The 16,702-nt window shown below is 29.6% G+C and overlaps 2 protein-coding genes across 3 annotated transcripts; both read left to right on the top strand.

Annotated features, from left to right (window-relative positions):
• Positions 1 to 1,356: 1,356 nt before the first annotated feature.
• Positions 1,357 to 5,475, top strand: LOC120358849. Its single transcript, XM_039454430.1, has 8 exons — positions 1,357 to 1,437; positions 2,183 to 2,301; positions 2,393 to 2,609; positions 2,832 to 2,894; positions 3,051 to 3,199; positions 4,130 to 4,277; positions 4,985 to 5,178; positions 5,305 to 5,475. The coding sequence occupies exons 1-8, from the start codon at positions 1,374 to 1,376 to the stop codon at positions 5,473 to 5,475; spliced, it is 1,125 nt and encodes a 374-aa protein (XP_039310364.1). The 5' UTR covers positions 1,357 to 1,373.
• LOC120358896 lies at positions 5,278 to 9,145 on the top strand. Of its 2 annotated transcripts, none has more exons than XM_039454640.1 (3): positions 5,278 to 5,440; positions 5,513 to 5,643; positions 5,934 to 9,145. In XM_039454640.1, the coding sequence occupies exon 3, from the start codon at positions 6,317 to 6,319 to the stop codon at positions 8,495 to 8,497; it is 2,181 nt and encodes a 726-aa protein (XP_039310574.1). In that variant the 5' UTR covers positions 5,278 to 5,440; positions 5,513 to 5,643; positions 5,934 to 6,316; the 3' UTR covers positions 8,498 to 9,145. The 2 variants fall into 2 exon arrangements, with proteins under 2 accessions (XP_039310574.1, XP_039310575.1); XM_039454641.1 differs by having other exon boundaries at positions 5,934 to 6,659.
• Positions 9,146 to 16,702: the final 7,557 nt, after the last annotated feature.

The raw sequence follows: 16,702 nt of genomic DNA, 5'->3' as shown, positions 1-16,702 counted from the left end.
GTCAAAGATGACATTTTTATTTGTCATTTCCGAATGCCATGCAAGAAATCGCTCGCGCTCATCAGGTTTCATTTGATCGGGAGAATAAAATCGAGCCTCGGGTAATGGACCGACATACGATTGATTCTCGACAGTGTTAAATAAATGCGGAAAAATGCCTTTATCTGTCGTATCCCTTAGCCCGAAAGCTTTAGGTAGATCAGATAATCGCATCGGCATATAATTAACGCTGTCAATGAATTTTGTATGACCGATCGTCATCACGATAATCTTCGTCCCGTTCAGAATTATCCGTGGCTTTTCCGTTATTAACGATTTTTCGACTAGATATTTTAAAATAAATTGCGCGTCAAACGCTTTTGCATTGTGAGCGATACAAATAATACTTTTAAAATGTTTTGTCGGTCGTGTCACAAACTCTATAAACTGCTTTACCGGGTCGATATTAAATACAAATTCGCGCGTTCCGCACCAATGACATCGCACCGTCATGTCGACTATCGCCACGCAAGAAGCGCAAATTTGCTGTGCTACGCAGAGAGTCGGAACGTGTAACTTTACGTTCTCGGTTTCTTCGTACGTCTCCTGCAGCGTTTCAAAATCGTAAAACACGAATGCGACAGCTCCCTTGACTTCATTGACGTTCTCACCCTCGAGGTCATTAACGTTTCTTTGTGCCTTTTCACACGGAAAGAAAAATTTTCGCTGTCATAGCTAATTATGGTTTGCTAAAACTATGTTTGCTAGCGTAACTATAAATTTGTAAACTACAATAAAACGGTTTGCTGCCGCACCTAATATATAAATAAAGTAGCAATACATGTATGTCTATCAGGATCATATCGTATAGCAACATATGAATAGTTATCGAAACTAACTGATATGTCAGAGACATACAGTACATTTGTTTGCCGCGCAAAACTGGCGCGAGCAACGCTACGCATGTACAGCAGTGAGTGAGAGAGTGAGAGAGACAGAGGAAAAACAAAAGTTTGCGAGTCGAAAAATAATGCGTGAACGTGTATAAACGTGTCTCGGTGTCTCGAGAGAATTCGCGGATCCGCGACCCGCCTAATCCTGCTAGGTTAGACGTGCCCCGTGGCTGTACGTCCGGGTAATTTCGCTGCCGATTTACGAAAGCGCCTCCACCGCGAAGCGTGCTAAGCATCTTCCGATGTGCCGCTGGTTTTATATTTTATTGTATATTGCATTCCCGGCCGTATTCGTATCGTGCTACTTGTACTTATATCAGTGCCCATCGGTGCTATCAGTGCCCATCAGTGCCCATCAGTGCTATTATCATTACCATCAGTACCCATTAGTGCTACTTCGAATCTACGTTCATCTGCGGTTTTTACGTTATCTACTTTAATATGGCCACGAAACATCTGCTGACTGCATGGGGATTTAACGAAGCAGTAATAGATAATTTTGTAGGTATGTCCAATAATTTATCTATATGTAAAAGTTATATTCAAAACGATAGGATTTTTTCTATCAGAAATTTTTACCGGGGTAGGGAAATTTTTACCAGGTAGTTCTCCATTCATCACCGAACATGTATATTACACACAGCATTCAATATATTGTAACACCGTAATTGTTGCTATTAAGCTCATTCTATAATTGCGTAAACATAGTTGTAAAATGATTGTAAACATAGTTGTAATGATTGCGTAACATAGTTGTGAAAGACGCAGTTGTAAGCTGCTGTCAAGGTTGTAATGTTGTAGAAAATGGTCGAACTTTATCTTCCACGTTTACATCAACCAATGCTATTGTAAGCGTGGAAAATGAAGTTTAACTATCTCCCACAAAGTACTCTACAACCGTAACAGTGGCTTACAACTGCGTCTTATAATCATTTTACAACAATATTTATACAATTGTAGAATGGGCAACAATTACGATGTTACAATATATTGAATGCTGTATGTAATATACGTGTTCGATGATGAATGGAGAACTACCCTGGTAAAAATTTCTGATAGAAGAAATCCTATCGGTTTGAATATCAAATTTCCAGTAGAAAATGATAGAATAAAAATCTTATTATTTTAAATATGGATTTTGGTTTGTGAATTCACAAATGTGAATTATTTTCTATCATTTTCTTTCTTTTTTAATTTTTTGTCTATAAAAAAATATGTATTATAATATGCAATATATTTCTCATTTGTAGCTCAAGAAATAGAAATTGAACAATTTAACAACTTGACCGAAGAAGATCTGAAGATCTTAATTCCTAACATTGGTCCCCGACGAAAATTTCAAGCTAATTTGAAAAAATATTTTGATGAGGTATTCATTTTTATACGTTATTTTTTTGATTGTTTTATTATTAGCTTTGTTTAGAATTGTAATTGATTTATTCTCTATATTAATATTTCAGATTGCACAACAACCCATCGAAGTAAATTTAATTGAGCGAGAAGATTTGGACTTACAAGAAAGTAAAAAAATAAAATTAGATGATTTGGACGTACAAGATTTGGATTTACAAGAAAATAAAAAAATAAAACTAGATGACATTATTCCTCCAAATTCACCGTCTGCATCTTCAACATCTGCAAGTACAGGATATGAAGGTAAGAATATTATTAATCTTTGTTTACTTCTAATAATTTACACAATTTCAATAAATATATATAACAAAATAATAAATATAATAAAATGGAAATTAAATTAAATTTTAAAAAATATATATAAATAAATAAGTGTAATACAGCTATTTATTCATATTTAGTCTTTAAAAATTTTAAAAATAACTTTTTTTATTTTATTCCCATATTAACTTTATTAAAATTTATATTAATGTATTCTTCTTTCAGTTATACTATTATCAAATGCTCCTACAGCAGACATAAAGCCTGCAGCTGATAACAAATATGTAAGCTATAAATCATTTTATTTTATTTATAAAATTTTTTTGAAATAAAATGTAATAAATAATTATTATTACATATATTTATTCTGTTTATTACAGGATCTGAAAACTATTTTAAACAAATCTGAAGATGGCCAATTAATATTAACTTTATATAAAAAAGAAAAAAAACTAAATAATAATCTAAGAAATAAATTGGCCAAAATAATAGTGAGTAATGAACTGTCACCAAATATACATAGCACAATAACTAGCGAAAGGGCATGTTTCCTGAGTGAACAGCTAATAAGACTTTTTCCTACTGAAGACAAAGTAAGTTTATTACATTTACTCTTCAAGATTTTATCAAATATATATAATATATATATATATATATATATATATATATATATATATATATATATATATGTATATAATATTATATATATAAAGATTGTATAAAAATAAGACCAATAAAAAAACCTGCACATATTGTTAGATTAAATTATGATGATAAATAATAAATACACATTTTTATTTTCAATAAAAATATAAAATAATTAAAGGAAACAATTTTCTTTAAAAGTTCACAGTACACTAAATTTCGAATAATATATGTATATTTATTAATTGAAAACATTGTTGCGTAAGATTAAGAAAAAACAATTTATATTAATAATATACAAACGTTTTAATCGTACTTTGAGATCTTTTTCGGTTACAAACTGAGTCCTACAGCATTTCTCTAATGTTTTAATTCAACATGATTATCACAATTTTTATTTTATTTTAATTAAAATATCAATATATTACAAATTCTTTTGATGAATCCTTAACATTCTTCAATTATCCTTCATATTTTATATTGCATTATATTACAATGTTTATATATTTAAATATTTTTATATTTATATATATTGATAATATTTCTTTTCTTTATATTTTAATAATCTGTTTGTGAAAGAACTTGATTTTATTTTAAATTTAGAACAACGTTTTCAATATAATAGATATATATTATTCGGAATTTAGTGTACTGTGAACTTTCAAAGAAAATTGTTTCCTTTAATTATTTTAGTTTTTTTATTGAAAATAAGAATATATATATATTTTTTTTATTATTTATCATCACAATTTAATCTAACAATATGTGCAAGTTTCTTATTCGTCTTGTTTTTATACAAATCTTTATATGTATATATACATACTTCATAACATTAAATTATATTTACTTATAATTATTTTAATTACTTTATTATATAGAATGTTTGGCATATTAAAAATAAGAAAGGCGAATCACAAGGCAGAGGAAAAATTTTGACAAAGTATTATTGTATAAGGCGAAAACTAAATAAAGCTGGCTTACTGCATGTGAAAAGTACTACAGATTTTGTTCACGTTCCATCTGATAGTAAGTTTGATTCAAGTTGCTTATAATTTTGTGAGAAGTGTCATACTTAAAATTTTTTTATTCACTACGTTCATATTGGATTGTGATATCAGAAGCGAGGAATCGTATAACTTTTTGTATGTTATATGTTAAAATAAATATTTTTTTTTTTACATGTTACCATTTGTATAATCAATTTTACAGTTTAGTAATGAGAAATGCTAAAAATTTTTGCAGTTAATAATTTAATTAATTACTGGTATATATTGTCATAAGATCGAGTTTCACTAAAAAAATACATTATTTGTAAATTGAATCGTACGTATATTTATTGATATGATAAAAAATAGTTTTTGATATATCTGACTTAATTTATCTTGTCAAACACAAATAATAACATGTGGAAAAAATTATTTGTTTCAGCACATAACGTAAAAAATAAACTTATACTATTTCTTGTGATAGATCGATAATCATAAGTGTGATTTCATATTTAAGATTGTTTTTAAGTTTAGTCTTCAGCTGCTAATGAAATGATGAGCGTAATATCTAAATATCTGAGCGTAAGACTTTTAAATATAAGATCGAACTATGAATGGCTTTAATTTTATAATTCAATATGACTGCAATGAATTAAAAAAAAACCTTAATGATGTTTATTTTAATTAACAACTAATATTTTGCAAATAAAGAAATTTTTTACATATTTGTTATTTATGTTTTTATAGACGAAGAAAATGACGACAATTACGAAGAAAATATACTATGGCTCAAAAATAATTGTAAACCGTGGCAAACTGTGACTGAATACTGGTCTTTGACTTCAAAGATGCGATTAAAAGCTCTTCAAAGTAATAATCAGTCTTGTAACGAATATATGATTCAGTTTCCAGCTCTTTTTGATCCTTTAGGCTACGTATTAGTAAGTTTTATAAAATTTCATTTTTTTGTAATGAATATCTCAATTTTCTGAGAACTTCATAAAATATTTTTCTATCTTTTCCCACAAAGATTACTTTTTTTATATTTATATATGTCTGTGTTTTAGCTAGAGAAAGATTTCGAAACATTGTATCCAAATTGTACTTTAAAATTGTATGCTGCTTGGAAAAAAATATCAAACTTTGTAATCAGTAAGGTACCATCTAAAGTGAAGAACCGTCTTGATAATGTATCTACGCCAGGTAAAATATTTATTGTCTCTTTTCATACACAATAACTTGTTATATTCTTAACATAAATATTTATTTCGATAGATGGTACGCAAATTGTAACTTTACTTTTGATGCCTTATTTGTTTCCTGTGAACACGATAAGAAATGGCAAAGCACAAAATTGGAGGCCTTCTAGAAAAGAATCTGAAGAAGGATTTCTTCTGCATGTAAAAGTAAATATATACATAAAAATTAAAATAATTAGAAAAATTAAAAGCATAGTGATTAGTAGAATTAATGTTATAGCACAGGTGTAATATGTTGTAACTAAAAAAACTAAATTATATTAGATAGGCGATGATCACGTTTTAATAACACTTTATTTCCTGTAGAACAATTACTCTACTCTATCCATAATCTACGCTAATCACTATGATACTCAAATTAAATAATTTTTTCCTTTGGAACAAAAAATTTCAACATTGACATAAAAATATAAAGGTAATTATATCTTTTTTTATAGATAATAGCAGATCTTGAAACAACATTAGAGGAACGAACGGTAAAATTGCGATCACTTGGTCAGCCATCACAATCTGTTGCAGTAATAATAGGTCCTTCTTTCGATGAAATTAAACAGTGTTTTGTCGTCATTGATATATTTAGATCTGAAGTGGAAACACCTCTAAAAGCCGTGGACCTTGTCTTCAAATTATGTAACGCTTTAAACATTCGATATCCTGTAGAGGTAGGACAACTGTTTATGTTTTTACAAAGAGCTGTATATGAATTTGATACTTTGTGGGATAAACATAAAAATTCGCAACTGACTTCTTCAGTTTTGGCGACTATACAAGAATATAAATCATTTTAAGTTTAATTTATTTTGGAAAATACACTTGCATCATGCCTACTTGCTTTTTGTGCAAAGAAACTGTACAATCTGTAAACAGTCTGTTAACGCATTTCACGGTCAAACATTATGTCAATTCATTCACTGTATTTAAATGCGGTGAAAATGGATGCGTTAGAGAATGGTCTTCTTGGAATTCATTACGAAAACACTTGCTTGGATCAATTCATAATTTTTCTTTAAGGCCTACGATTATGAATAATACTTATGAGCAACCTACTGCTAATACAAAAATTACCGAGAAATTTGTAATTCATGAAAATATGAATATTGATGAAATATTCTCACTAGAAAATGCTATTAGTGAGAATTTATTAGTAACTCCCGCCCAGTTTAAATCACTTGTAAAAAATTGTTTCGATGCTTTTGTTGCAAAATTATACGACAGTTCTTCCATTCCACGAAATGACATTCAATCAATTATTAAGGATACCACATTATTTCTAACAAGTGGCCATATTTCTGTGTTACAAGAAAAAGTTCTTTCACAATTAAATGCACTTGGTTCTAATAATGAAATAATACAAGATATCACATTAATGTTTAATACAGTAGAAGATCCTTTTCATCATCTTAGTACCGAATACAAATGTAAAGAATATTTTAAATCATGTGGTAATTATATAGCTCCTATTGAATATTGTATAGGTAAAAGAAGAGTACGTAAAAATACTGGATCATGTATTGTGGAACGTATGAAAGATGTTTGCAGTTACTTCATACCTCTAACGCAAACGTTACAAAAATTTTTTGAGTTGCCTAATGCTTTTACTGCTATAATACATTATATTAATTTGCTCAGAAATTCAGATACCATTACAAACTTTATTCAATCTAAACTTTGGTATGATAAAAGAAAAAACTTTGAAGATGATGCTATTGTTTTTCCATTGTTTATATATTATGATGATTGGGAAGTTAATAACCCATTGGGATCCCATAGTACTTGTCTTGGAGGAGTATATTATTACATACCGTGTTTGCCACCTGAATGTGTATCTCGATTGGAAAATATTTTTTTAGCTCTCTTGTTTAACACAGAAGACCGTAAAGAATTTGGAAATAAACAAACATTTGCACCTTTAATTGAAGAATTGATTGTTTTGGAACAAGTCGGAATAACAGTTACTGTTAATGGAAATCAGTATAAAATTTATTTTGTGCTAAGTTTACTGTTGGGAGATAATTTAGGCCTTCATGCTATGTGTGGATTCGTTGAAAGTTTTCGAGCTAATTATACATGTCGATTTTGCAAAATTCATCGTAACATTTCTCAAACTACTTGTCTTGAGGATGATTATATTCTCAGAACACGTGAATCGTATAATGTGGACTTGGCTTCAGCAAACTGTTCAATTAATGGGATCAAAGAGGAATGTGTCTTTCATGCAATCACTTCATTTCATGTTGTAGACAATGCTTACGTTGATATCATGCATGATGTTCTAGAAGGTATCGCTCATTACGATATGATCCCAATAACAAATCATTTTATTCAGATTGGTGATTTTACTTTATCAGGTCTTAATTATAGTCTGCAAATGTTTCATTATGGTCCTAGTATACAAAACAAACCACCTAGTATTTCAGATGATTTTGCAACAAAAAATAAATTTAAAATGACAGCTTCGGAAATGTTGACATTTTGTAAACTTTTTGGAGTAATTATTGGACATAAAGTAAAATCGTATAATGATCCATTTTGGAAATTATACTTATTATTAAAAGAAATAATTGAATTTATTTTCAGTAAATCGGTATCACAAGAATCTGCTTCTGCATTCAAAATATTAGTAGAAGAGCATCATATACAATACTTGAAATGCACAAAGCAATATTTGAAACCAAAACATCATAATCTCATTCATTACGCAAGAGTCATGATGCAATGTGGACCACTTGTTTCTTTATCTGTAATTAGACTTGAAGGTTTTCATAAAGCTCTTAAAAAAATTTCGAATGTTGTCATGTCAAGGCAAAATATTGCCTTTTCGATTGTTACTCGATATCAATTTTTATTTTGCTATAGACTTATGGCTAAAGAAAGTATTCTTCCAAATATTCAAACAGGATCAGGAAATATCATTGATATTAGTGAAAATCATCATTTTGATAATTTTATGTTATCACTACCAAATGATATAAACTATAATGCATGTTTTGTTACTAATTGAGTCAATTATAAAGGTACTCGGTACCAACCTAAAATGGTATTATTTTGTGGAATAGATGAAAGTTCTTGTCCCGTTTTTGCGGAAATTCAGTTTATTATTATTCATAATAATAGTCCACTTTTTATTTGTTCTTCTCTTATAAATATAGGTTTGAATTGTAATATTGGTGGTTTCGAAGTAGAACAAAGTACAAAGTGGCTATCAATTAAATATGAAGATTTAGTCGATCCTTTTCCTTTGTTCATATATACTATGGGAAATGGGGAACGTTATATTATTTTACATTATTCCGTTTAATTTCATACTCTTCATGATATCCTGATCCTGAATATTAATATTTTTTTATGTATTGTGCATTGATTTTATAATTTTTTACTAAAGTAATTTTTTACTTAAAGTATACGCTGAACGCGAATCTTCCTGTTTAATAAGTTTCTCAGGGTGGATAGATATACTTCACGTATAGTAAATTCTTTACATCAAATCCTTTTATTCTTATCTGAATTTATCATAAGCGCTCTTTGATTTAATAATTAATCCCCTGCTACTTTCAGCTTTACATTTCATTAAATATTAAAAAATGTGACAAATGTGTTTTAATTAATAAATTACTTAATAAAAATATTGAGAGCGACACCAATATTGTTTTAACATAGAAATTTTTTACATTTTTATAAATTTTAGAACAGCAGCAACAATTTCTTTTATATTGAATTTAAATTTAAAACAAATCGTATTTTATAATCAATGCACAATATATAAAAATAGAGTATCTATTATTTACATTTTAACAGATTCAAAACAAAAAATGTATGTATATATGTGCATATTTTATATGTTATGTATACTGTTAAAAATATTATAAAATTAAATATATTATTTTTAATGCTATACAAAAATTTATATTTAAAATTAAATATAGTTTTAATTCTATATAATATTTTTCTGTAATGTATACATAATTAAAAATGAGAAATAAATAATTGTATACACTTTATAAATATATGATTTTATTATTTTTTATATATTTTGCATGTCCCTAAACTACAGCAAAAACAAAATCTATTCAGTAACTAATTAATATAGCTACCTTGGCTACACTTTTAGCTGTAAAAAATATTCTGGATGTAGCCATTGATTTGATTGCTGCAGCAACAATACTTGCAACGATAGCAACCGTTGTGTCTTCCACATATAAATGGTGTGCACGCTACAACTAATTACTATAATGCATGTTGCTATGACAGCTAACTGAAATATGTACTGTAACTAAACCTTGTCTAACGGGCAGCAAAACTCTTTCAACTAAATAATATCGGAGTCACAACTAAGATATTAGCAGTCCATATATTACGACTGTAATTTAGTTACCACACGCAGTTTTTAGCTACAGCAGCTACTTTTTTTTCCGTGTAGTGGGTACATCGGCGGATAGAAGTTGCGGACGTTTGCGATTAAAAAAAAAGGTTTTGTTCTTCTTTTAACAAATCGATCTTAAAGATGGATCACAAAAGGTATGTTCAAGAATTTGATCAGTCTTAGGAAGTTAATTATTTCTTCGGTTACATTTCCGATCGAACGGTTTGTTTACTTTGCGGTTTTAAACCTTCGGTAGTAAAAAAAATTGCAATAGAGAGGCATTTCAGAAATCGTCATGCAGTCGATTACTCGAATTACTCACATTCAGAAAAGTTAAGTGTTATCAAAGGATTAAAATTAGTTTATCAAGAAGGTGCAATACCTTCTTCGAATTCTTCTTCTAAAAAATCTCTATTAGCCTCTTATGCTATTTCTTTGCTTATAGCACAAAATTCAAAACTCTTTACTGAAGGTACTTTTGTGAAAAACTGTATCATCGAAGCAGTGAAAGCTTTCGGTAATTCTTTGACTCTTAACGAAGCATTGAGTATTCCCCTTAGTGCGAAAACTATTACTTCGAGAATTACTGATATTAGTAATTCTATAAAAGAGAAATTAAAAATCTTTTAAAGTCCTGTACGTATTTCTCTTTATGCTTGGATGAGAGCACCGATATTCGACATATGAGCCAACTGTGTATTTTTATTCGAATCGTGCAAGACGATTTCTCATATGTCGAGGAGCTGTTAGATTTCGTTTCGTTACATGACACAACAACTGGTCTTCATATTTTTTTAGCAGTTGATGACTCGCTTAAAAAATTTGACATAGACTTCAGTAAATGTTCTTCAGTTACAACCGATGGCGCAAAAGCTATGACAGGTTCGAAGATAGGATTCGCCGGTCAATTAAAGCAGCGAAACATTAACATCCCTATTATTCACTGCATAATTCATCAGGAAGCATTAAGTGGCAAAGTTATTAAACTGTCAACAGCTATGGAGACTATAACTAAAATCATAAATATATTAAAGGTGGACAGAACTTCCTTAGTCATTGGAAATTTCAATCATTTCTCCATGAACATAATGCTATCCACACAGATGTCCCACTTCATTGTCTAGTACGTTGGCTTAGTGCTGCAAAATGTTTGGAAATATTTTTTGCAATAAGAAAAGAGATCCTCCTTTTCATTCAAGAAAAAAGCAATCCAAAATTTCAGAAATATATATCTCTTTTAGAAAATATAACATTTCTTCCCGAACTTGCCTTCATTACTGACATGACTAATCAACTTAGGCTTCTCAATTTAAAGCTGCAAAAACCAACTCAAAATATTTCCCAATTAGTTAGTCATGTTGATTCTTTCCGAAGCAAATTACAGTTATTTAAATCTGATTTAAATAACAACATTTTTCATTATTTTCCTTCTTGCCAGATTCTTTTCGAAGAACACGGCAGTAGCTGTAATTTCAAAGAAAATATTCATTTCGTAGATTCTGTTATAGAAGAATTCGATACGCGTTTCACCTGGTTCGAAAAACTTCGAACAGAATTAATTCTTTTCGAGAATTCTCTTACAGCGCCAATCGCAGAACAGCAGATTAATTTACGGGATGAATTATGTGACCTACAAAATGATATTTCTCTGAAAACGGTTAAAAAAACCGGTACAGAATTTTATAACGTTTTATCAAAATCAACCTACCCCAAGCTTCGAGATTTCGGACTCTGAATTTATTCTATGTTCGGATCCACATATTTATGTGAGACTTCTTTTTCAAAAATGAAGTTTATTAAAAATAAAAAACGTTCTTGTTTAAGCGACAATTTTTTACCGCGTCTTATGCGTCTTGCTACGTGCAATATGCAGATCGACGTTCCTGCTGTCGCTTGTAAAAAAACCCGCAAGTCGTGAATCTGAATGTAAGTATTTTTCATTTCACTTAATATTTAAAATTCTGCTTCTTCTAAATTAATTCAAGCTATTAAAAGGTCGTCTCAGTCATCAATGGATTAGGCCTAACGGGGAAACCACTTAAAAAAAAAAAAAACGCGTCGATAATAGTACCCCCTGGGTGATGTGGAAAGCTATTAAGACTGCGTTCGGGAAGCGTGCTATCAGCGCTATTCCGTCATTCTATCTTTATCGATCATTAGACGTAAAATAAGGATAAAACGACACGATAGCGCTAATAGCATGCTACGCGAACACAGCCTAAAAATATGTATTCGAGGTCCGGTGACCGGTGACACGATACGGTCGCGAGTCGCGAGGTGACACGGTCCTGAGCCTCGCGCGGCTCGTTGGGTGCGCGCGGGACATCGAGGTAAGGGAAGAGCGCTGGGCGGAGTCAACTGAAAATCGGGCGAAATGTGCATTTCTTGCCGAGCTCTGGTTTAAATCATTATTATTTTCACCATCTGAATGATGTAAGACAGAAGCATCTGTGTTTAATTGTTGAACGTCAGAGTTGTCACTTTCGTGTGTATAATTTGAATCGATGTAGCATATATGCAGTGCAACATTGATTATTGAAGATTGGGTGCCACTTTGAATTTGTGATTGCAAATTTTCACTTTGCATAGACGATTGTTCGGAAATGGTATCTTCTACTGTCGACTTGGAACTAATATTTTTATTTTCTACAACCGACATATTTTCAATTTCCATTAAAAGTGTGGTAGATACTGCTTCATTTTCAGAATCATTATCTTGACTAGAAGTTGAAAATGTCACGTAAATTTTCTTCCATACGTTGACGTGCTAATCTGTCGTTCTAATATGTCTTTCAGATATAGGAGTATCTTTCGCTTTTTTTTTCTTGGCATTTTAAAGCTATTCTGCAGATAAAATTATTATGCTGTATTACAATCGCTCTTCTTCAATTGTACACTAAGAAAAAAAAATGCTAAAAAATGCTTTAGTGCTTTTTAACAATAATAAAAAAAATATATAAAAATGTATGCCTTACACTTCACAATTTATTATAATCTGGCAAAGATACGACGAATAAATTGATCGGCCTAATTTAAGACATTAGTCTAGTTTAGACGTTAAACAATGCTTGCTATGCACACACAAACACACACATCTACCCAACCAAACCCAATTTACTTCAGATATTTACTAAAATTAGTATATATTTTGACAACTTTGAGTCAAACTTCTATGTTTTGTAGAAAAAATGAAAAATATGTAATAAGTGGAGAGAGAAGGAGAAACTACATAACAATACATAACAAATTATTTTTCTATTTTGTAATTTTTCTTTGGCATTTTCTGAAAGCCAGATATAAAGATGCATATTTTACTTTATATTTATTATTCATAAATAGATTGGATAAAAGTCGATTTTAGAAAAGTAAAGAAGAAAAATGACTTACTAACTTATTTAAAATGTAATAGATTTATAAATATAAACATTTTATTATGTTAAAAGACCACAAAATTGTTCTTTCTAATTATTTAACTTTTTTATTGTAAAAATTAAAACTACAAAATACATGAAAACTTCAAAACCAAATTAAATTTAATAGTTACATTATAATACTTGTTTAATAATTAAATTGATGTATGAAATAATATGTAGATTACACTTACACAAAGTTTCCGCAGATAGCAAGCAGCAAATTCAGGCAAAAATAGAAATTTATTTTGATGTTATAATAGCTACATGCGATTGATGCAGAAATTGTAAATATGAAACAAAAATATTTAAAATTAGAAAACAATAGAATATAAATTGAGAAGAGATGACAAACAAGAAATAAGAAAAGGATTGCTTGTAGATAAAAGAAAGATAAGTCAATGCAAAATAATAAATAAAAACAACAAAGCTAGATGTATGAACCAATGCATGAAAACAAAAATTTGTGAATGCACAGGAGAAAGTTTTGAGAGCATGCAAGGTTAAAAGCACAGTAAAAATCACTATTCATAGTAATGTAATGTACTTACAATATTGAATGCAACTTTTGATGATCAGAGCTTAAGCTATTATACAGATAATTATCATCAAGATTATGAAATGAATAGAAATCACTGATTATAGCAGGTGATTGAAGAAGCTGTAAATATAAATAATAAAATATAATTAAAAAGTGTATAAATAAAATGTTCTTAATAAAGTATATAATGAATCTGTATATAAATGTATATAAATTAAAGTAATTATAAATAAATCACTTTCTTCTATTATTGAAAATATGTATGATATGTTTTGTAAGTTAGAAAAGTAGAGAATATAAAAATTATTCTATAAAAATAAGAAGTGTTAGAAAATTATTAATTAAATGAAATTAAATACGTACGTATTATTTAACACAAATGTTGACTGTTATTCACTTGTGTAAATTAAAGATACGTAATTTATAACGAAGCACTAGTGCTGCCAGCAGGCCGGCTAATGATGCAAGAATTTGGCGGCAACTGGTTTGTTTTTTGTAAAGTTACTAGATTTATAAAGTACCGCAATCATTCCGCCATTTTGGCTCCAACATGCGGCACATTTAAAACGTGCATATTGCATGTATATGAATGCGTATTTAAATAAGAAAAAAAATCATAAATTATATAAATCAATTTTATTTACAATGGTTCTTATTCACATATGATTTCATTGCAACGCTTCTACTATTTTATGTGTTCAATTCGTTATAATATTAATATTTTCTTTTTTTAAGGTAAAATGGATGTGTGCAATAATAAATGTTTTGATAAGTTTGAAAACAATATTGTGGCATGATGGCACAAAGTCTGTACGACAATTATTTAAAAATATTTCTATAAAGTCTAAAGGTTTTAATTTATTCGAAATTAGGCATGTTTTTAAATGTTTAATATCGTTTTATTTCTCAGAGTACAACAATAACACAACAGATCTCACGCATCTCACGGTGTCTTACGGTAACGTATATTCGCTTAATAATCGATGTTAATAACCCATTCGATTGCTCGAAAAAAGTTATACAAAAATTGTATAAACAAGTTGGACAAACGCTGATAATTAAATAATTAATAAATATTGGTCGGGAGCTGTGAAAAAAACGCTTATTTTTCTTATAGAAAAAAGATAGACAATCAATTGTTTGTAATATAATTAAAGGTTTTTATGCTTATTCAGTTCCCATTAACGTTTTAAGAATAAGCTAATTGTTTTGACTTGGGCTAAAATTTATTCAAAGAAACCTTTTAGATAGGTTTTAATAACCTTTCCAGAACCTTTTCAAGAAAACTTTCTATGATATTTTCTAAAACATATTTGAATATATTTCTGTAATGTTTTTAAAAGGTTTTTAGAAACATAGAATTTATGGGAAAATCATTCTAATAAATATTACATAAATCTTTCAAAAATATTTTCATTAAGCTTTCTTTGGAATAATTTTAAAATATTTCTCGGAAGCTTTCTGAATAGGTTTTTTTTAATGATGTTATAATATTTCTATTAAGTTTTTTAGAAAATATTACTAAAAGGTTTTTAATATATATTATGAAATATTTCAAATAACCATTTTTTAATGTTTTCTAAAATATTTTTTGAATAGTTCCTAAAATGTTTTTATGATATTTCATGTATTCTTTCTTTTTTTTTTAAATATTTCTTGGAAATGTTTTTGTAAGGTGTTTTAAAGTTTTCGGAAAAAGTTTTCATGAAAGGTTTTTATAATGTTTTGCATTTCTATCAGTAACCCCTTTTTGAAAGCTTTTTTTGTAACCTATCAATAAAACTTTCGTAGAAAACTTTCGTGTTGTGTGGGGCAGGAATGCGTAAACAGGAGATAATGGATCACCAGATCGGAGCTCCGATTGGTCCCACCGATTATCTCGCATTCCTGTGTGCGCTCGGAACGCCGAAATAAGTCAGTTCGACTTAAAAAATTCTCCGGTGCGGCCGTATATCGCGAACGCCCGAATTTATCCTCTGAAGAGTGCACTCAAGGCAATTCGTTGGTGGCAGGTGGCATCGCGCTCCCGCGGAGTGCGTAAAAGACATCGCGCGCTCGCTCGCACTTACGTCGCCGAGTGAGTACAACTCTCGTACTAGCGTGAAACTAAACTTGCGTGACTCGCTGTGTTGTAATGTCAAAAGGTTTTTACTATTTGATTTTATTCATTGCAGTTTGGTTGGTTTGGTTTGGTTTTATATTGTAACAAAAATATACTTGGCGCTTTCTTTTACATTTTTAATGTTTTTTAGGCAGATTTATTAATAGATGAAGAGTTAATTATAATATACTGGCGAAGACGCCACTTTCAAAGCAGGCATTGCCTATCCCAAAATTTAACATACATCTCTATGTTCTGTGGTTCTCTCTTTCACTTACATACATTTGGTCGTATTAATGGCCGGGATGGTCGGGTTAGCAACAGCCACAAAGGCGTGGCTGTTGCTAACCCGGCCGTTGAACAGATGGCCTCCGAATTTTCCTTGTGGTGGGGAGGGTCAAGACGCTTAGCGTCATAGTCAGGTAGCACACAATATTTATGATAAATGTTAATAAATATTTATCAAAAATATTTTTTATAAATATTATAAAAATATTTTATACATATTTTATATATATGACGGAAAAAGATTATAAAAATCTTTATCAAAAATATTGTTAAAATATTTTCTAAAATATTGGTCGCGACTTGGATGGGTGACCGCTTCGGAATTTCCGAAAAAAATTTCTAAGAATGGAATTTTTTGCAAAAACTGTTTTTTAAAATATAGAAATATTGTTTTACTCATTGGGATTATGTGGTGTAATATAATATTTTCAAAAAAAAGGTAAAAACAGGCGCCAAAATATGTGTGTGCGCGCAGCTTATCTTTAATTTTTCTTCAAAACCCAAGT

The sequence above is a fragment of the Solenopsis invicta genome, chromosome 10 (assembly GCF_016802725.1).
Source record: "Solenopsis invicta isolate M01_SB chromosome 10, UNIL_Sinv_3.0, whole genome shotgun sequence".
Taxonomy (NCBI): Eukaryota; Metazoa; Arthropoda; class Insecta; order Hymenoptera; family Formicidae; genus Solenopsis; species Solenopsis invicta.
Note: the sequence above shows the minus strand (reverse complement) of the source record. Positions and strands in the feature narration are given on the sequence as shown.

Excerpts from the sequence above, each read along its gene's own strand:
- LOC120358849 (XM_039454430.1), top strand. The coding sequence starts at position 1,374 with ATGGCCACGAAACATCTGCTGACTGCATGGGGATTTAACGAAGCAGTA. Across the intron at positions 1,438-2,182 it reads AGTAATAGATAATTTTGTAG|CTCAAGAAATAGAAATTGAA; the intron begins GTATGTCCAATA and ends TCTCATTTGTAG. Across the intron at positions 3,200-4,129 it reads TTTTTCCTACTGAAGACAAA|AATGTTTGGCATATTAAAAA; the intron begins GTAAGTTTATTA and ends TTTATTATATAG.
- LOC120358896 (XM_039454640.1), top strand. The coding sequence starts at position 6,317 with ATGCCTACTTGCTTTTTGTGCAAAGAAACTGTACAATCTGTAAACAGT.